Source organism: Mus caroli, unplaced genomic scaffold, assembly GCF_978045245.1.
Source record: "Mus caroli unplaced genomic scaffold, Mus_caroli_1 scaffold_16, whole genome shotgun sequence".
Lineage (NCBI taxonomy): Eukaryota > Metazoa > Chordata > Mammalia > Rodentia > Muridae > Mus > Mus caroli.
The window spans coordinates 95,108,231-95,130,421 of record NW_028227271.1 but is presented as its reverse complement, the minus strand read 5'-3'; the positions used below and the strand labels follow the sequence as shown (position 1 = coordinate 95,130,421).

The 22,191-nt window shown below is 42.8% G+C and overlaps 1 protein-coding gene across 3 annotated transcripts in view; it reads left to right on the top strand.

The window, feature by feature from the left end:
- Capsl (calcyphosine like) overlaps nucleotides 1-22,191 on the top strand; it is a 36,202-nt gene that overhangs the window by 8,912 nt on the left and 5,099 nt on the right. For 2 of the 3 annotated variants that reach the window (XM_085831430.1, XM_085831428.1), the window contains exons 2-5: nucleotides 3,958-4,273; nucleotides 7,537-7,673; nucleotides 11,721-11,898; nucleotides 12,526-12,735. In XM_085831430.1, the coding sequence (XP_085687556.1) occupies nucleotides 3,992-4,273; nucleotides 7,537-7,673; nucleotides 11,721-11,898; nucleotides 12,526-12,735 (807 nt within the window). In that variant the 5' untranslated portion in view covers nucleotides 3,958-3,991. Of the gene's footprint in view, nucleotides 1-3,957; nucleotides 4,274-7,536; nucleotides 7,674-11,720; nucleotides 11,899-12,525; nucleotides 12,736-15,702; nucleotides 15,995-22,191 lie in introns of those variants that run through there. The other variant, XM_085831429.1, reaches the window with a different exon arrangement.

Sequence of the window (22,191 nt, the reverse complement as noted above, 5' to 3'; positions counted from 1 at the left end):
ATTAGGAGGGAGGAAAGGGGAAAAGAGAGGAAGAGACCAGTAGCAGGTATAAGGACTGTATAGAATAGGATTTAGAACAAGCACTGGGCCTAGACAGTCAGAAGGAGAGATGCCTTTAAGCTGTTATTTCTGACCTCAGCTTGAGCCATTTGTTAAACCTGAGACCCTATCAGAGTAACTGAAAAGACAAACTTGTACTGAGAAGCCAGTCTGACGACATGTGGTCATGAATGTGTAGGCTATAGACACCCAGAGGGCAGCCTCTTGCCAATCTATGTGGCAAGGGGAAGTGGAGCATATCCAGAAACCAGTTCTTCTTTACAAGCCTCAGGTGGCACAAGACACCCAGAGGTCCACCAGCAAAGTACCTTCCCACAGTGGAGCCACTGTGATATGCTAGTATGTAGTGGAGAGATAGGGGATGTATTGGCTGGTTTTGTGTGTCAACTTGACACAAGCTGGAGTTATCACAGAGAAAGGAGCTTCCCTTGAGGAAATGCCTCCATGAGATCCATGAATCTCCATGAGATTCTCAATCAGTGAGAAAAGGTGGGAGGGCTCAGCCCATTGTGGGTGGTGTCATCCCTGGACTGGTAGTCCTTGGATCTATAACAAAGTAAGCTGAACAAGCCAGGGGAATCAATCCAGTAAGCAGCATCTCTCCATGGCTTCTGCATCAGCTCTTGCCTCCAAGTTCCTACCCTGTGTGAGATCCTTTGGTGGCTAACAGCATTGTGGAAGTGTAAGCTGAATAAACCCTTTCCTCCCCAACTTGCTTTTTGTCATGATGGTTTGTGCCAGATGACAAACCCTGACTAAGAGAGAAGAGAAAGAGAAGGAGACAGTTTGAGTATCATGAAGAGAGGCATAACTGGTGACTCCAGGGTAGAGAGAAGTAGTCTGATTTGAATAGCTGGCCCTGCCACCAGAGGCCATGGTGAAGTCCCAGCCTGTGCTGTCACTGAGGGCCATGTCTGGGTCCGTGGTCATGGATCAGCAGGGGTCTTCATTAATGTCTGTGGGTCACATTGTCACTGAAGACCATGCAGACAGTCCAGGCTGCTCCCTGAGACCACGTTGAGGTCCAAGGGCTGTGCAGACTTGCCTTGTCCACCACTGGCTGTGGCACTTTGGGGGAACTGGTGTGAGTGAGCTGACCCAGAAGTCATGAAAATAGGAGATCTGGCTTTGCCCCTTGCCAGCAGATGTACTGGGTAAGCCACAGAGGGTAGTGCTGGAGAGCTCACCTTCACGTGTTGGTATAGATCCAAAGCTGCAGGTTCTCCATGACACAGGGCAACAACAGGATATCTGAGAGGAGTCCAGGTGAAGATCCAGTATTGATAGTGTGGCTAAAGTCTGGGGCTTAGAAGACCAATAAGTCATTGCAATGAACATTTGCAAGTAAAGAAGTATGGACACAATAGTATACTGTGGAACACACTGTGGGACACACTGTGGCATACTACACAATGATATGTCTTTATTTTCTTCTTGTGGGGTGATTGTAAGGGCAGAGGGCAGATACAAAGGGTTGGGGAGGTGAGGGGAATTGGGATGCATGATGAAAAACTCATGAAGCATCAATAAAACATTAAAACAAAAAAAGCAAAACAAACCTGTACTGGAAATGGATATAAAGGCAACAAAAGTCGCGGTTACATTCCTCAGGGTGAAGTATGAGTGAACAGAGCTAGGAGAGGATCTGGAGAGAAGGCCAGCTTGCTTCGCCCCTGCCCCCAATCGAGTAAAAGCCCTCTGTCTTAACCAGTAGCCACCTGCTTTGTAGATTGCTTTCCTACTCTATTCTACTCCTACGGGGCAATGTTTTAAAGCTGCAGAACTATTACAGCAATACTAGGTCATTTGTTTTTGAAATAGTCTAATGTGATGGCATGAATGCTTAACAACTACAGAAATGCCCAAAATGGCACTTACAGAGCTGGGCTCATGCGACTGCCACCCAGCTGTTTTCTGGTAGTACACATTCCCTGTGTCTCAGGCACTAGGGACAAAGGAAGATGGCAGATACTAAATGATCAAGCCCATCACTGTGGTACACATCCCCGCCAGCCAGGAGAGTAGACATTTCCCTCCTTGGTGTATATTCCCTAGCCCTGCCCCTGCATGTCCTCTGCCTTCTGTTATGTCTGCCCTCTACCCTCTTCACAGATTGACTCCTTTCTCTCAATTTTATTTGAGCAGACCAACACTTCTTCAGTTCCCTTGACCTCTAGTTAGGGAAACCAAGGGCACGTTTTCATTTTTGAGCACCCAAAAGACAGCTTTTTTGGAATTAGTAATAAACTGGATGTGGAAGAATTTGGTGTTTTGTGACATGCGGATAAATATATTAGAGAGTGCACTTCAGTGACTGTGTCTACTATTATGTTTACAGGTTCTTTGCTATGTAGAGAGGGAGAGAAGGAGGAAGAGATGCCAAGGACCAGCCTTGGCTTGGAGAAGGATTCTGAGGAAGGGGTGTCTGGGAACTGCGAAACAAATTGTGGGTCTAAGCTGGTGGCCTATGCTCTGCTGGAGAAAGCTTTCCAACTTGTTCTCTCCGTTCTGCTTTCTCTGGAGATCTCTCGACAGTCCTCTATGTTCTGCTTGAGACAGTTCCCCAAGCAGTTCTCTCTTGCTAATCTAAAATTTTTTCTCTGCCCACAGCTCATCTCTTGCAGAACAGAAGCCAGTCTTTTATTTTACATATCAATCCAGTTATTTACTCCAGGTTCCCTTTTGCTTATCCTATGAATCAGTATCCTCTGACCCCAGCCTCTTCATTGTGCAAGACTGCGAGCACATTTATTTTTAAACATTGTAAAAGAATTCAGAGATCTCCCTGCCTTTGTAAACTTTGCTGGGTGGGACCTTGTCCTGAAATTACCATTTCTGCCACACCTGTGCCTAAGTTCCCTCTGTCCCAGGCTGATCTTGAACTCAAGAATTGGCCTGCATTTGTATCTGCCTGATTTTGTAGCTTTCTGCCAAGCCAGTTCATAGTGTTGCTGTGTCTGTTCCTTATACAATTTATATTGCATCCTTACATTTTTGCATAATTGAAAAATTATATATGTTTCAAATAATATATATATTAAGGGCTGTCCTGGAGGTCAGAGCTTTTACTATTTTGCTGAGACATTAGACACACCTTCATCTTAGGGACTCCTGCTATCTCTAAGTGCCATGAAGTCATTAACATTAACTGGGAGGACATTCCTTGGAGGACCCTGAAAATATGTACAACATATACAAACAAACGTTATGCTCTTGGCAGTCATGGACACTTGTGGAGGCCCAAGTATATTGGCCGTGTCCCAGGGGCAGGAGCCATGTCATTCTGTATTCACCAAGGCCATGGGGACCCACAGAGGGAAGGAGAAGGGAGGGAGGAGGGAGGGAGGAAGGAGAGAGGAGGGAGGGAAGAGGGAGGGAGAGAGGAGGGAAGAGGGAGGGATAATTCAGTTTGCAGCCACCAGGTAGTACTAAGACAACCCAATGGAGTGGAGAAGTGCAGGTGGGGCCTTATTGAATCTTTATTCCCTACAGGTAAGTCTAAACAGAACCTTTAAGAAGAAAGGAAGAAAGGAAGGAAGGAAGGAAGGAAGGAAGGAAGGAAGGAAGGAAGGAAGGAAGGAAGATTAATGCAGAATAGACTTGATAAACTTGTGTGTGAACAGTTTGGAGAAGGAAGACTGATAAGAATCATGAACTTTAAATAAAAGAAAAAAATCTGAGGTTATAGGAAAGGGCACATGTTTGTTTTCATGAGCAGGAAAATAGTAAAGATAAAAGGAAGACACATTTGTCTCTGTCTCTTTTATCTATCTATCTATCTATCTATCTATCTATCTATCTATCTATCATCCATGTATTCATTTGTCCATCTATCTTTCTGTATGTTTAAAAACTTCCTTATGACACATATCATTCTTTTCTCTTTTCACGTGATAGTCAAAATAAATTTATCTTTATTGTAAAAAAAAGAATGAATGAAAGAAAGAAAGAAAGAAAGAAAGAAAGAAAGAAAGAAAGAAAGAAAGAAAAAGAAATGCTCTCAGAAGCAGATCCCTGCAATTGCAACTTTCCACATCTCATCCGACAAGAACGCTGGAAATCCAGGCTGAGAACTCTGTCAGGGGCAGCAGCCAGCTGTACAAAAGAGCGATGGAGTGGGCAAGCCAGCTTGGCCCCAGTGCACCAGTCTCCTTTGTGGCTACTCTACTCAGCCTCTGTTCCAGACCTCCCAGTCACTGCCTTCTGCTGCTCTGTGCGTATCCCCTTCACTTGCCATTGTGGGTGTAGCTGGGTGAGGGTAGGGAGAGGTAGAGGCAACCAACAGCTTTGTAACCCTAGTCTTCCCTTCCCCCTCAAACTCCAAGTTCAGTCACTTGCCATTTTAAATGAATCCATCACTGTCCAAAGGGTCCAGGTGTCATATTGGATGCACCAGGCTCCGCTTGATCACACACCTTATCTTATGTACCTTCTCTTCAATTCACCCACAGGGTTCTTTACATCACTGTTCTTTCCTTTTTGTAAGCACTGTAGTCCACCTTCATCCCTTAGTCTCGTCCTAAGCTCCTTTGAATTGGAAGTCAGTTACCTGGCTGGTTTTATACTTTCCCCTATCTCTCCTTCCAATACTTCCTTTCAATCTCCACCAGCCTTCCATGGTTTGGTTCAGCAGTTCAGACCACTTGCTGCATATGTACAGTTCTCTCATCAGAGGCACAGTTCTGTCCATGCCTTCTATGGATGTCTGAGAGATTCATTACCTCTAACCAGTTTGCTAGCTGTGGGGCAACGGAGGACACAGATGGCCTGGAATCCCCCTCTAGTTCCATGACTGAGCTATAGCTCATTTCAACAAGAAGACCCTAGGTCAGATCTCAACACTCATGTCAGGCAACTCACACCTACCCACAACCAGATTCAGAGCGTCCAGCTCTCTCCTGTCCTCCTTGTGTACTCTTACACATGTGACATACATGTCCATGAACACATACAAAGGGAATGAAAATAAAAATTGGTCCACTTATGTTATTTACTCTTCTGCTTGTCCAAAGCATGTGGTACAGCAGTCGTCTAAAATATATGGTGCTCTGCCTTGTCAGAGCCTCATAGCTCTAGCCTTGATAAGTTTTACCTTCTATTATGAGTAAAATGTAGGCATTCTGACACCCCAGAAAGTCCATGTGCTGGGTTTTGATATCTGTGTCCTTCTTGTTGAAATGAGCTATAGCTCAGTCATGGAACTAGAGGGGGATTCCAGGCCATCTGTGTCCTCCGTTGCCCCACAGCTAGCAAACTGGTTAGAGGTAATGAATCTCTCAGACATCCATAGAAGGCATGGACAGAACTGTGCCTCTGATGAGAGAACTGTACATATGCTGAGCCAACACATGGTGGTGCTGTGGTCACATGCTTCGGAAAGGACTCCTTTGAAGGCCAAGTCCAACCTGACAAATGTTGTGCTCAAAGAATCAGAAGGGGTCTTTTGGATTCAAAAACACTTTAGTGGGGGGTATGATGTCAGTGACATCTTGATATTGTATCCAGAGGCTGCATGTGCCATTGAAACCTCAGATCTCTTGAGTGTGTATTTCTTTATCAGAAATAGGACTCTATCCTGCCTTTCTTTCAAATCCTAGGTCCTGAAAACTTTTTTTGTCCTGTTCTGCTTTGATATTAGGCCTCAGAATTCAAATTAAGAGCTTGGTTCTTTCGGGTACCCCTCTTCCCTTCTGGCCTGAGATGGTACATTGAAAAGAGGACATACCGTAGTAACTATTGGTTGTTTGTCTATGAGTTGAGGGACCAAATTATGGAGAAGGATGGTTAATATAGGCATTTCAAACACCATGCTTGGCTGTAATTTCCCCCCTGAATTTATCAAGTCATATTCAGAGATATCAGCTTACATCATCCCTGGTAGAATTGGCCTCAGAAGGCAGAAGTAGGCAGAGTCCCGATTCCCAGTATCTGATCTTCCCAAACTCTGTTTTTATTTTGCATAAGAAAGTGCCAGAAAAATTCACTTACATGTTGATACACATGGTGGAAGAGAAAGAGTTCTGCTAAGACGCAAAATTCCAATGTCTGCTGTTTGAGGCCACTTGCAGGAAAGTTATTTTACTAATCTATACTTTGGTTCCTGTTCCTGATGTGCACCCACCATTCAGGTATTAAAAGCTTTATTCTAAACTTTACATTTCAATAGCACTTTTGAGTAGGACCTCTGAGATAAAAATTAAAGTTAAAGGAAGTCCACAGGTGGGATCGCTGTATTGGCTACAGTATGGCTTGACAAAAGAGAAAAGGGTCCTGGAGCTAGCATGCTCCTGCTGTGGTACGTGTTGCCTGCTGTGTCCCTCATCAGATGCTGAGCAGATCCTGGTGCTGTATGTTCTCTGGTCCATATTGTCATAAGCAGTGAATAGTGGAGACTTGGGGGGGGGGAGCTCATATTCACCATGAATAGGTTTAAAGAGGTAAGACCAGAAATCAGGTCTCTAGGATTTGGGTCTTGGGCTTTTACCACTGAAGTAAGAGCTATGTGAACTAAGTCTGAACTGCCCAGGTTATCTTCTTCTATATCTGAATATTTATTACACAAACAAAAACAAATGGAGAAAGGTGTGAGTGAGTGTGTGTGTGTGTGTGTGTGAGAGAGAGAGAGGGGGGGGGAGAGAATTGGTTTATCAATTTTCTTATAAACCTTGTTAGGTATTGAGGCTATGAACCTCCTATAGGGAATATATGAATTACTGCTAAGCATCAGTAGCATTCACATTGAGAAACCCAATGAAGACAGAAGCAACAGACGTTAGCGTTTAATCCAAGTTGGAGAATCTTAAATGTTGAGTTAAAGGCATATGGGGCATTATAAATAAAAATAATATAGAGCACACACAATTTGTTCAAACAAGGGAATGCTGAGAAATTTACTATTAAATAATGGTTCAGGCTGGGCAGTGGTGGCGCACGCCTTTAATCCCAGCACTTGGGAGGCAGAGGCAGAGGCCAGCCTGGTCTACAAAGTGAGTTCCAGGACAGCCAGGGCTACACAGAGAAACCCTGACTCAAAAAACCAAAGGAAAAAAAAAGTTTCAGGATAAATGGCTTCTGGCACTTCCATGTATACCCACCTTCTGATTTGTTTAAACTTAGCATCCTTAGCAGCTTCTGAACTCTTTCTTATGTCCCTTTACCTGACACCTTTCCCTTCTCTATAAGGACCTGTTTGTATGGTGGGAAGAAAGGCTTGGGAAGGATCAAAGCATATTGGGAAATGGCTATGTGCTTAGTTATTGTCCACAGGGAAGGAAGTGGGTGTCTTTGGAACTTGATAAAGTACAATATGCCAGGAGCACAATCGGGATAGTCAAAAATGGCAAATTCTGGGAAGGTTGAGACTGGACCCTGGAGGAGAGTGAGCAGAAAGCTGTAAGTTTCCTTTTGTCAACTGCCCAGCCAGAGGTAGGCAGTAGGGTGTAAACTCCATTAACATGCTGTGGATTCTCCCCCCAGATGGCAGGGACAGCGCGCCATGACTGGGAGATGGCAATCCAATCCAAGAAAAAGCTCTCCACCGCTACCGATCCTATTGAAAGACTGAGGTTGCAGTGCCTGGCCAGGGGTTCTGCAGGCATCAAAGGACTTGGCAGGTAGGATGGGGTCTTGGTTATTTATTTCTATTGCAATAACAAAACATTATGACCAAGGCAACTTATGCAAGAAAACATTTAGTTTGGGACTCATGGTTCTAGAGGCTTAGAGTTAATGACCACCATGGCAAGGAACATGGCAGCAGGCAAGCAGGCATGGCACTCAGGTAGTAGCTGAGAACTTCCACATTGATCCACAAACTGAAAGGAGGGAAGGAGTGGGAGAGGAAAGGAGGGAGGGAGGGAGGGAGGGAGGGAGGGAGGGAGGGAGGGAGGGAGAGAGGGAGAGAGGGAGAGAGGGAGAGATGGAGAGAGGGAGAGAGGGAGAGAGAGAGAGACAGAGACAGAGACAGAGAGAGAGACAGAGAGAGAGAGAGAAAGAGAGAGAGGGAGAGAGACAGAGAGAGAGAGAGAGAAAGAGAGAGAGAGAGAGACAGAGAGAGAGAGAGAGATACAGAGAGAGAGAGAGACAGAGAGAGAGACAGAGAGAGAGAGAGAGAGAGAGAGAGAGAGAGAGAGAGAGAGAGAGAGAGAGAGAGAGAGAAGTGGTTGGGTATGTCCACCAACTGGGGACCAAAGATTCAAAGGAATGCGTTTAAGGGAGCCATTCTCTTTCAAACACCCACAGTTGGGGGTGCAAGGAAAGGAAGTGGAAAGAAATGGCTGGGAAACTCTTGCACTGATGTTGTGCTATTGGCTAAATCATTTCCTTGTAAGGCCCCGGGTTCTCATCTATGAAATGCATTGTTTGAGAAAGCCAATATCTGAGTCCTCACGAAATGTCTGATGTTTAATCCCAAATTCGCAAAGCATGTGTCTTTTGCAAGGGAGGATGCTCCTGGAGCAAAGAGGGGTAAAGGAAACCACCAGTTAGAGTGAGTGCCTGGAAGGACATGGAGAAAGGCCCTCCCCTGAGCTGCAGCAGAGGAAGGAGGTGGATCAGTGATTAAAGAATTTGGAAAGCAGGCATGGTGGCTTCCCAGCACTCGGGAGATGGAGGTTTGATCAACAGCAGTCCAGTGTCTTTTTCTGGCTATATAATGAGTTAAGCCCAGCAGCCTCGGCTGGCCTCTAAGAGTTTGCTCCCAGCTAGGCTGTCTTGTCTTACTTGTTTCTGTAACTGCTCATGGGAATAACTTGAGTGTTCATTCCTGGTAGCATTCTGTGGGTCAGGTGATTCTTCCTATATTCTCTGATATTTGATAGTGGGAATAGACATGAGGACTGAAAATCCCAAGGAGAAAGGACACTGTGAGCCTCCTAAGAATGGATCTTGTGTGCATTTTAACAAATTATATTGAATATCCAACATAAGCACAGCCTTGGACATCATGGGTGGACAAGCTTCTGTAGGCTGCACAGGGGGACAGACCAAGAGAGTAAGCATCTTCTAAATGTGCCTTTCAGTGGTCCAAGTGGTGGGGAACTTTGCTATTAAGGTCCCATCCCCCCATGACTGGGTGGCTTTCAGAGCTCATTGCAAAATGGGAGATTCCTCTTCTAGAGGGGCTTCCCTGTCTTTGCCTATCTGTGTGTCCCTGAATACAGGTGGTTGGCCTTCACTGGCTTTGTATGAAAAGTATCAGCGCTCCCTGAAAGGCTGCATGACTCAGTACACATGGCTCCCCCTGGCTACCCTCCTGCACGATAATTAGGTGCTGAATTATAACCAGTCAGCCCTTCCTGCTCCTTTGATGACAGGAACAATTAGTTCCTTTCACTCATCTCCCTAAGAAAGCCCTTATATACCCTATACATTCCTAAACAGTAAACTAGACCCATGTCACCACAGCAGTCTGCAGACGTCATTCTATCCATACTCAAGGCTGCCGGAACCCTGATTTCCCTGCCCCCTTTCTCCGTTCAGCGGTGGTGGTGGTGGTGGTCTTTCTTCACTAGCTGCCTCAGTGTTCTGGGCTCCAGAATGAAAGACACACATATGCAGCTTTATATTTTAATATGCCTTAAATAGCTCAATGGTTGGCCTACTCCACAACCTCCAAGTGGCTAACACCCTCTCCACTCCAATATTCTTGAATTTTTACTTACTAAAACTTATATTCCATCTTGGCCGCCCTGGACCCAGGCATGCAGCCCCCCTGCAACAGGATCCCCAACTCTTCCATGTTGGCAGTCTCTCTGTCCTACACTTCTCAGGTCTGGCTTTTCTCATTTCCCAGCATGATAGGAAACCCTCCTTCCTCTCAGTCCCCTTGTTCAGGAATCCTAAAGTCCCACTTCTGTCTCCCTGCCCAAGCATTGGCCACCAACAACTTTATTTACCAATAAGAACTAACTGGGGGTAGGGACCCTCAGCATCTTACATGCAGATTCTTGTAAAATTTTGAGAACCTAATTAACATAATACAAATGTTAGACCAAATCCACAACATTTATCACTTATGTCAGTCTGCTTCTTATAGAAGGAAAATTTATTCATTAACTCATCTAGTTGAAGAATATTAGTAGAGTCATTGCTGCTTACTAAACTTGTTACACTATAAAACAGGTGGGCACTGCCACCATATAGCCCATGTCTGTATGGTGTGTTTATTCAATATTCAAACCCTTGATTTTTATTTTTAAATATATGGAATTCAAAGGAAGAAGAAACTGAAAAGTTATTTATTTTCTTGTTTTGCATTGCCATTCAGTGTAGATGGTCTCATTATGGCATTTTATATACACGCATCATCCATTTTCCTACTCCTTGCTGGTCTCCTTTCTTCCTGCTGTCAGGCATCAGGTTTTTAAGTCATTGGCATCTGAATCCCTCATGGCAGAACTAGTAAAGAGAAAATTGCAAGTTGTAACTTAGAAATTGCAGATTGTTTCAGCTTTAACTAGAAAGGAAGGATCATCAGTGTAGACTTTTATAGAAAAGTGAGACTCAGAGTGAGAATAAGTGACACTCAAGTTACACAGCTGCTGCTACTGCAGAGCTACAGGCCGAGCTCATCTCCTGGAAATCCTAAAGGATAATTTTGTCTTTTAAGAGTGAAAAACATAATTCTTGGGGCTTTTGTATAGAGATTGGGGTCCCGTGGGAAAGAAGGGAAAGGGTGGGAAAGAGTAAGATAACAGTGTGCTATGAAATTCGTAGAAAGACCTTGTGCAGCACAAGAGCAATGAGAAGATATATCATCTCTTCCATAAAAGTAGTAAGTACCTTGTATTTGGAATGGTTAAGTTATAATCCATGTGTTTCTAAGCAGAGGCTTCCTGTAGACAAAGTAGCATCCACACAGTTTATGCGTTCAGTGCACATATGGTGGAGAAATTAGAAACTTTATCAATCTCAATATTAGATTCTAGAGCTTTTACCAAGATTACTATGGTAAACTATGATTCAATTGCTTGTCTGCATTTTTTTGGGGGGGGCATTTTTTAAAGTAGAAGACAAGGGAACTAAGGGTTTAGTAGCAAACATGAATTTCTGAAAGATTCCCTATGTTAGTAGCTATTCATTACTATATCAAGGTAATAAGCCTACGAGGAGGAAAATTCGTTTTGGCTGACGGTTTCTGAGGCTTCAGTCTAGGTTCACGGAACTTAATTGCTTTGGGCCTGTGGCAAGGCAGTGCCTCGGCCCACGGAACAGGCAGTAGGGGTAAATATCCCTTGCAAAGGCATGACTGCAGTCATCTGACCTCCTTCCACGAGGCCTCTGCAGGCATCACTAACTTCCAGCTGCACACGGCACCCGACAGCTAAGCCTTCACACCTAGATGTTCAAGAGACAGAAAGATCCAAACTATTGTCCGTGCCACGTACTTAGAATACAATTGTAGCCTTCTCTGTGGGTTTGTATGTCCACGCATGCGTGTGTTTGAAGGTTTGTTTTCCCGTATGAAGTACCAAGGAAAGCCTCTGTGCTTGGTAGTGAGGCTGAAGAGGTAAACCTAAGGCTTCTGTATTGTACTTTAAAGACAAAGAGGGGTGTTTCGCTCTTTGTATCTTCGCACTTACACATCGTTTTTGTGTTTTTATCAGTTTGGGTTTGTTTGTTTGTTTGCTGTTATTTTTGTTTCATATTGTTATCTTCAGAGTGTTTCGAATTATGGATGACAATAACAACCGAACCCTCGATTTCAAAGAATTTTTGAAAGGCTTAAATGATTACGCTGTGGTCATGGAAAAAGAGGAGGCAGAAGAACTTTTCCGGAGATTCGATAGAGATGGCAGTGGAACAATAGACTTCAATGAGTTTCTTCTCACGTTAAGGGTAAGTGTGAGCCCCGGTGAGGATTCAGTATTGATAGCGTAGCAGAAGCCAGGGCCCTTAAACCAGACCAATCACTCATTGCCGTGAACATGTGTAAGTGACCCTTTGGACAAAAGGGTCTACTGTGTGTCACACAGTAGCTTCCACGACAAGATTGTTGTCGTTGTTTATTTATTTACTCATTTGCTTGTTTATGATTTCCGGTTTCTTTTGATGGGGGAGGTTGCAAGGACAGAGGGGAGGTATGAAGGGACAGGGAGCTGAGTGGGATTGGAGTGCATGATGTGAAATTCAGAAAGAATCAATAAGAAGTTAAGAAAAAAAGAGTAAGAATGGTCCCCAACCGTACTCCCAGGGATCAATATTTTCTGTTGAGGAGCTTGGCTTTCTTGTGCTTTGAGTTAGTTACTTCAAGAATTTGTTTTCAGAGCTTGCTAGTACATTTCAGGGGGTGTGGGCAGAAGACTGCGGAGCAGCTGAGGGACTTTCTGAAACATCTCACTTAGTGGTAGGCTGGCAATTTCACATCAGTGAGGCAAAAAGTGATCATCATATCTGCTACAGAAGAGGCTCATTTGCACATGCATTTTTCCATGGGTTTTTGTTTTTGTTTTTAAATTCATCTAGCCTCCAATGTCCAGAGCCAGAAAAGAGGTAATCATGAAAGCTTTTAGAAAGTTAGACAAAACTGGAGATGGGGTTATAACCATTGAAGACCTTCGTGAAGTTTATAATGCTAAACACCATCCAAAGTATCAAAATGGGGAATGGACAGAGGAGCAAGTCTTCAGGAAATTTCTGGATAACTTTGACTCACCCTATGATAAAGATGGATTGGTAAGTGAAAAGATGAATCCAAACGCAGTTCATTTACCCAAATTAGAATTGTAAGTAAGAAATAGGTTCAGAGCCTTACAAAGCTCAACATGTTGACACCATAACTGTTACAAACAGAAGAAAACATGTCTTTGGGGCCACATGAACCGTTGAAAGCTAAAGTGATAAAATATTCATTTCAACGTGTAGTGAGACAGGCGTCTCTTTCTTGGTAGGGGAATCTGTGAGCTACTAATTACTCACCATGGAAAATGTGTTGTTTTGAACATCAGCCCATCTCATCATTGCTGGATTCCCCGTGTACAGCTTAGCTATATTCTCATGAAGTAGATTACAATAAAAGCATGCTTGATTTTAAATGGGGGCCTTTCAGGAGGTTTGGCTCCTATTCTGTTGCCCTTAAGAGCATCGTTTGCCTTCACACTTGCCTGTGTGAAAAGAGGCTGTTGGTAAAGGGAATCCCAGAGAGCAGATTTTACCCTGACTCACTCTTTAGTCAGTTTTGAGATTAGCTTGCACATCTAAATTACAGTGAACTTCAGGACAAAAGCAACTCCATCTTCATTGGTCATTACCGTCAAGTATACAACATATATGGGAGAGATGCAATAAGATGCATAAGCCACCTGTTTGACCACTTGGAGGCAGTTTTTGTCTTAGATGACCTGAGATTTATAGGGTTGAGGGAGGGGAGTTCCTCAGCCTCAGCAGCAGTAGCAGCAACAACAGCAGCAAGAGCAGAACCTTTGAACCTTCAGACCATAGCAGAAAAGGTAACTGGGACCGTGGCTAGGGATAGTGCTAATGGTAAGAAGCCTCCTCCCTCGGTAGGGAGTTCCCCCTCCCTTTCCCAGAAAGCCTGATGACTTGTCTTCTTGTCACTGGGTGGGAGGTACGAAGGGGAAGTGCCCTCCTGCTGACATTTTGCAGACAGACATGGAGCAGTAGCTGAAGTGTCTTGTAGGTTGAGGAATTGTGCGCCAGATACAAGAGCTTCTGTTGGGCAGCCAAATTATCTAGGACAGGAATAACAGAACGGCATGTTTCCTCTAGTACTGCTGTCTTTGATCTCCAAGATGTCAAGTGAAAAATAACCAACTGCCATTTCCCCTAATAGCTCAGCTCTACATGGTCCCTGTTGCCTCTGGTTCCTTCTGCAGGTGGTTCCTCTTTGTCACAAGGGAAATGTCAGCTGCCCTTGTCTCTAACAAGTTCAAGTAGCCATTTGTGATTCAACTGATTTAACGTCCCCATTTCATCCCCTTCTGACATTTATCTTAATCTGCCATGGTGATCTCTCAAATTCTCAAAGGGTTATTGAGGGTTTTTTTTTGTTTTTTTGTTTTTTTGTAGTTACAATGTTTGATGTTGCTTGAGTATCATAAGCCTGGTAATGTAGAATATTAACTGTTTCTTTTCAGTGTGTGTGTGTGTTAAAATGGAGATTACTGGCTATACTGAAGAACCACAGAACATGACATTTGGGAAGATGTACCCAAAGTCTTTGCATACTTGCTGTATGTCCATATTTAATGTATGCTCACACACACCCATATTTGAGATTCTTACATATAAATCATATAAAAAAGCTTATTTTTATTACTAAACATAATATATACACAGCTTTATAATTAGCAATAAATCTGAACAATAATATAGCAATAAATCTGAACAATATTTATTGGGCACTTATCAACTAGCTATTTGCTAAGGCTCCACAGATACCTTATTTAATAGATATAATAAATATGTTCATCCGAGTGATTCAAACTTTTGTGGGTTCTGGGAATTGAACCCAGGTGCTCTAAAAGAACAGTCTGTCCTCTTACTGCTGAGCCATCTCTCCAGCCCCCAAACTTTTATAGTTTTAATAACATCCTAAAAATCCAAAGATATTGTAGATAAAATAAAAACACCCTATGACAAACACTTTCACACAGAGAACAATTCCCATGTGTATGTTGTTTATTTGTGTTTACAAACTTATTACCACAGATCCTCTATTCACTGAATTCAGGGTCATTCTTCCTAAAGTCTTTTACTGGTCTTGAGGAAAGAGGTTTGGGAAAGATTGTAGATTTGTTTAGCTTATTGCTCTTTGTTTTGGTTTAATTTTCCTGTTTGTCAGTGAGTTTGTCGGTGAGTATATGAAAGAGACACTAATGTTTCCAAAGATTAGTGTGACAGATTAAGCTATTATGGACTTGAAATAATTTCTCAGTTATTTCTCAAGTTTCTTTCTTGTGATGATTTTATCTTTTGACTTAGAAGTTGCCAACTCCTACTAACTTATGAGATTCCCCTATCCCCCACCCCCAAAGTTCTATGAATTCTGACATAGATAAACACATCTGCTGATATTCCAGGCCATCAGTCAAATGCAGCACACAGTGGAGAAGCTGGGAGGGCTGGGAAGAGAGCTGCAGAAGGTAGTGTTTTTGCTTACTCTCAGCCTTGAATGAGGAATTCATACTGAGAAACTCACGCAAACTGCTTGCGTTTTACTAGAAATCACTTTCTTTACCCATAGGACAGAGCATTTGTTGAAAGACAAGACATCGCTTATCCTGATATTGTACATAGCCTGCTTCTGACATGTACCAGAAAGACAGTATTAACTGTAGCTGAAGGACACATATTTCCTATTCTGGGCCTACTCTCTTGTGTCTGAACTAACAAGCCCCAGTTCTTAAAAGATGTCACCCCATGACTCTCTTCCTCTCTCCACTTAGGATGGCTTGGATATTTTTAGGGGTCACCTCTCCTCCTGCCCTGAATCACTCTTACCATGATCTTTAACTTGGTTTCATCTTTACTTTACTTTTAGGTTTGTTCCGCACACAGCTGTAATCACACAGGAATAAGCCCTTCGTGGGATCGCCCCTTTCTCTTTACAAGGTTGGAAGGATGGCCTCCATTAAAACAAGAACAAAGTGTTTTTTTCTCTTTCTGACGTTTCCACTACAGGTGACCCCCGAGGAATTCATGAACTACTATGCAGGTGTAAGTGCATCCATTGACACAGATGTGTACTTCATCATCATGATGACGACGGCTTGGAAGCTCTAAAGACCTGTCCCTGGAAACTAGGCCATGCATGCAGTCATGTGACTCCGAGTGATTACGCTCCACCCCCAAACTTAGAATGCTCTTCAATTCACTGTTCATCAAACAGACTCTTCTTTGCCAGCACACTGTATTTTCTAGGCTGACAAGAGGGCAGAAATAAAGTCACTAATAATTAACTATGAGCTTGCCTCCTTTGAAACTGTTTCCTTATCTCTAAAATGAGAATTATGAAATTTATATCTCTGAATTTCCTAACACTGTGGCTGATTCACACAGGTGCTTAATTAACTTGGCTTGTCTCCCTTGGTCATTAATGATCTCGTGTTTGCCCAGAAAACCAGTATATTTTCACCTTTAAGCCAGGTATGAGGATACCTCTATTTATATAGTAAAATCTTAAGGGTTTTAGTCTCAATTTGGGTATCAGAAAGAAACAATATACTAGATTCATAATTTCCCCATGTCAATCTGGAGGTTCACTCCTTGTTTTGACAAATAGATTGAACTTGACCATTGGTTTGCTTGTTCCCTTTGTCTTTTAAAAGATGAATGTGAGAGTGGAGGCCATTTCTTTGAATGGTAGGCCAGTGGCTTTTCAATGCTTCCTTGTGGTTGGAGTTCTGAGCCTGGGCTGAATTCTGTTTTATGTGGAACAGCTTCACTGTGATAACTAGCAAACTTTCCTTTCAAGCAATGTTTACTTTTGTTGTCTGTTGTTAGCCAACATTGTTGACAATTCTATCCACCCAAAGAGGATGGGTGTGGCACAGACTAAAATCAAGAATATGCCAAAGCAGAGTTTCCATCTTGCCAGTTCATGACTCCTCTTTCTAGCACCCAGGCCTGCTCACATATTATTGACATGAGAGAACCGACCCACAAGGGGCTAATGTATACACACAGGAAGCCCCAGAAATGAGAGAAACAGAGCCTGAAGCTACAATTCCTACTCTGGATGACTGTGCTTGGAGACACAGACAACACAGTGAGCAGCCTCTGGTTGTGGTACTGGGAGGAATTCTAGTTGCTTTTGTTGTTTGGAAGTCCCCTGTACAGATCCCATATCTGGCTGCCCCTAGGCATTGGCTTATGGACATAGCTTTAGTTAATGGTGTCTTCACCTTTAAGAAGCTCCATAAAGTGGGTCTCAAGAGGCTTTGTTTTACTTTCACCCTACCTCCATTACTTAAGTCTCATCTTACACTCTATTCTCTATTCTATTAGGAATGATATTGATTTAAAACCTGTGTTGCAAGTTGAGAATTATATCAGTTCTGTTTGTTTGTTTGTTTTTTGATCTGATACAACTCACAGCAGGGTCTTTATTCTATTCAAGTTAGTGGTAGAGGAGCCTCAAATATCTACTGGGGCAAGGCTTTATAGTAAGCAGCAAGTGAGAATAAGTGTGCAAGGATCCAATTGGAAAACTACTGTGGCCTTTAACATAACTGGTTAATGCTGGAAGTCAAATTATAAACTTAATTTCTGCTCCCATCTGCATGGGTGGTCATTAGGCAGGAGGTGGCCTTGTAACCTGGGGGTACAGGTTTGTTGGGGGAGTAACCTGGAGACATTGGTCTTGTTGGGAATTAGCCTAGAGTCTGGAGCTAGGCTTGGGTTTTGTTGGGGGCCAACTTGGAAACTAATGGTAGGTACCAGCCTGTTAGTTTACCTGAGTTCAAACTAAGGTCAGGTTCTCTAAAATGGAGTCTGAACTTAAAAGATTTGGCCACTCAGAAGAAAATAGTGAGGCTACATATCAGACATTTACTGGAACAGGGACATTTTTGGACTCTATGGCACAATTAATAATATCAAAAGAAAATTAGGTGGCTCTCTCGAATCTTGTTGTTACTGCCTGGACAAACCTAAGCTTTGACAGACATCCAACAGGGGAGAGAAGAGCCTTATGCTGATTGTGGATTGTCTCATGAATGCAGTCACAAAAATAATTCGTCACGAAGAGGTGGCAGGTATGTTGTTGAGAAAATTAGCTTACAAAAATGCTAATCAAATGTGCAGAGACCTGCTTAGGCCTGTAAGGCATTCTGGAAAAATTACAGATTTTGTCAGCCTCTGTGTTGACATTATACCCTTTCTGGCCCAAGGGCTTGCAATAACTGCAGCTTTCCAGAGACTTTCCCATTTCAGAATGGAGGGTCTGGGGATAAGGATCCAAGTTTTAACCTTTGTTTTAATTGTAGACATCCCAGACATATAAGCTATGAGGGCCTTCATGGGTTTATCCTATCTCTGATTCATTCTGTGAAATTATTCTCTGATTTGTGATTTTTACTCACCCTCAATTAGATATCACTTTCAAATGTGGTTGCTTCCTTCTACAAACTATCTTTACTTTGTTTAGGATTAAAGGTGTGTACTAAGGACACATCTGTATTCTTACCAGAGGGGTTAAAGATGTGTCATTCCATCTATATCATATAGACCTTGAAGGTCACTGGATATGATCCCTTGCCAGAGCATCTATGTTGCTGGATTAAAATTCCTCTGCTTACTATTTAAGTCAGAAGGCATACATATTTACTACTACAATAGAAACAATTATCAGTTCCTTAAACTAAATATTGTGAATGTCCTTATGAAGATCTGTTGATGCAAGGATCCTTCTTAACAGAAATCCTGATTATCTCTCACTTAGCTAATGCCCATTTCATTATCAAGGTTTTCCTATCTGCCAGTATGATGATTGATCTGTCTATTTTCAGTCAGTTTTTTGAGCTGTCTGCAGGCAGGGGGAGGGGAAGATTTCTGCATCATCTCTGCTTCAGTTCCTTTGTATATCTTCATATATATATATGGATTGTAATTTACCCTATAGTCACAGTTGCAGTAAGTACTGCAATGACTTTCACAAGTAACATCCCATCCCTTCTACTCCTACCCTTAGTCTTAAGGGATCTGAAATTGAGTTTCCAATTTTTAATGCAGGCAAAATCTGTCAATATAAGTAAAAATTGTTTTTGGCTTTGTGATTTGCCGTCTCAGAGGCTTCTGGGTCATTCCTTTCTCAGGTTCCAGGCTCCCACTGTTTTGGAGTCTCCCAGTTGTGATTTTCATTGGTTGCCCAGCTGAACTTAAAGAACTAATGCTACCTCTGGAGACAATATCAGGTGAATTTCTTCTATGTGACTCTGCCCGATGTCTTCTGACTTGTCTGTCAGTTGTCCTTTGTGTTGGTGTGGTTTCCTCTTTCACAATCATGTTGGGCACCAGATGTAAAAGTGACTGCTACTCACAAAATCTGATTGTTATCTCAGTGGCTTGGTACTGAATAAGTTCATTTTTTCAAGTTCTTTCTGAACTCTGACTGGCTGGTACAGCTCAACTGTGGGTCAAATTACACACCAAGCTGACTAGTTCAAACTGGCTTCTCACTACATTGCTCTGCTTTGAAAACTGCTTCTGATTTCCATGAAATGAGCTTGTGTTGTGTGAAATAATAAAAAACAGACCAGCACGTTCCCCCACTTGAGCTGGCAACTCTCAGCCCCCAGGGGCCTGGCCAGATTGTCAGGCAATGGCTGACCTGTTATTATCTTGTGGAGATTCTGCCTCTGAACTCCACAATCTCTCCACCCAGCTCGCTGGGTTCCCGCTGGGGAGTCATTGCCATGCCAACCCTGTGCTTCAAATGTCTCCCATCCTCACCCCACAGCCTTTGTGGGGCACCTCAGGCAAACCCATGCTTGGCTTCCGTACCTTTCTCTCTTGAACTCAGGAGCCGCCCTCTGCTGTCCCGTTCCAAAAAAAGCTATATCAGTTCTTTACTAGTGTGTCTTGCTTTGTTTCTTGTTAGGGAAGCTCAATTTACTTATCTCGATACTGACTGGAAAAGAGGCCTTGGTCTTGAGATTGAGCATGGATACCTTCATGTCATAGGAAGTGAGCCTCTCCCCTCCCCCCACTCCATTCATTATACAAGACATATTTTCCATTGGCTTTACTAACTAGTCTTTTTAGAGAATGGCAGAGCAACCAATACCAAACATAACAAGAAAATATTTATAAGTCATATCAGAAGCACAACTATGCAGGAAGGTATCATTTTTAAAGCATGTGCCCTGCAAACTGTGGCTCAGGAGAAGTCTCCTGTGTCCTAGGCATGGTGGACATAGCCTACTGCTCTAGATAGATTTGTGTCTTTGATTCTGGGTATGACTTGTGGCTTGCTTAATGGGGGCTACCGAGTGAGCATGATTCTGAGCAGTGCCTGGGTTGTGGCTATCAGCGCTGTCTCTTCCAGTGATACTTTGCTTCCTGTCTTATGGGGGTTCAGGGCACAATGATCTAACTTTAGATAACCCTTGTCTCACTGTGCACATTCAGCTGCCTCCCTTTCAGAGGTTTAGGTTCTGGACTCAGGGACAAGATTCCACCAAGGCCTTCTCTCACCTTAGAGAAACCAGGTCTCTTAAGAACCTGATGTCCAAGGAACACTGCACACACACACACACACACACACACACACACACACACACACACACACACACACTTCTAGTCTCATCTATGATTTCTTAGACACACAGTCAAGAATGACTTATTAATTCACTCCTAGTAGCTATGGAAGGAAGAGAGAAGATACATTTAAAGATATTATCTAATAACTTAATAAACATGCTTTCAATTTATTTAACATGTAGATTTTAAACAGAATTCCACCTGTAAAATGAGAAGTACTTGGGTCAGGAGGCAGAAAACAACACAAACTCCTAAACACATTTCTAGGGAAGACTTTTCTACTGGACATGGATCCAATACAGGAGAGAAGAGAGGGTGGAATTAGCAGCCTTTTTAATGAAATAAAACCAATGCATGCAGACATTTCCAAGTTAAAATCTTCTGACCAAGCCAATGCTTCTAATACTGAACCTGGAAAGTGTCTTTCAGAACACAGCCTTGTGTAAGAAGGGCAAAAGACTTAGTTACTATTAAGAGCTGCATTCCACTGGCAGAGCCGCTCAGGAGACAGCTATATCAGGCTCCCGTTAGCAAGCTCTTGTTGGCATCCACAGTAGTGTCTGATTTTGGTGGTTGTTTATGGGATGGATCCCCAGGTGGGGCAGTCTCTGGATGGTCATTCCTTCAGTCTCTGCTCCACACTTTGTCTCTATAACTCCTTTCATGGGTATTTTGTTCCCCATTCAAAGAAGGAACCAAGTATCCACACTATGGTCTTCCTTCTTCTTGAGCTTCATGTGTTTTGCGAATTGTATCTTGGGTATTCCGAGCTTCTGGGCTAATATCTACTTATCTGTGAGTGCATAGCATGTGTGTTCTTTTGTGACTGAGTTACCTCACTCAGGATGATGCCCTCCAGATGCATCCACAGTCTCAGTGCAAAGGAGAAACAAAATGTGTTGAATTAGGTATAGACTGGAGCAGAACCCCTCCTCAGTCTGAAGGACTAGTGTCTCACCACTCTCTTGTTCTTGGTAGGATCTTTCCACCCATGCATAGCAGTTCATTTACTCTGTGTGGTTTATATGCATGAACATAGTTACAATTCAGACTTACACACCACGCTGCAGGAAGGCGTGGCAGCCCTCCATGTCACCTGCCAACTGACTCAGCATGTAATGTAATGACTCAATGTGGCTTGCAGGTAAAAATATCTTGATAATTATTTACTGACCCTCATGCTCTTCTCTGGAGTGGGCATGGGGCAGTGAATTTGATGCTACCAGTGGCTTGTAAACCAAATTGACATCCAACAGTTAATAGATCAGAGACTGCGGGGAAGGAGGACAACCTAGCACTGAAATTCTCCTTTCCAACCCTCACATAGCCTTTCAGGTAGACAGCTGGAGCCCATCATATGGCACTGTGTGAGGGAATTACAAATTTTGACAGTCTGCCCAGACAATGCAAGCATATTGTACTGCATATCCTATTCATGGGGTTAGATAGTGGATATATTCCTTCAGCTGTCCTGGCCATTGTAGATTGCCTCATTGGACCATACAAGCAGGAAGTGGTCCTCACCTTCATGAATCTACCTACAGTTAGACTGTTATTTAGACGTGATATTTAATCAAGGAAAGAGTTAGCTAGTGTGTGGGTACGCTGCTTCTCCTGCTTGATAAAATTGTATTAGCATGCTGTGACTCACATATATTCTAGATTTATGCAAATCTATTTTGAGCACAGAATACAAAATATATAGCTTCCAACTTTCCAAATTGTCCAACAAGCTTATTTTCTTAGAAATTATTATTATTTTAATTAAAATATCTATTAGATGAAGTAAAAAAGTTTAGTCATAGGAATGCTTTGACTCAAAGGGAAAACAAAGATTTTGGAGGGGGCTTTTAAAATCAAGAGCTTCTCAAATACAGTAACAAGGTTTTAAATCTTAGAAATGCCATG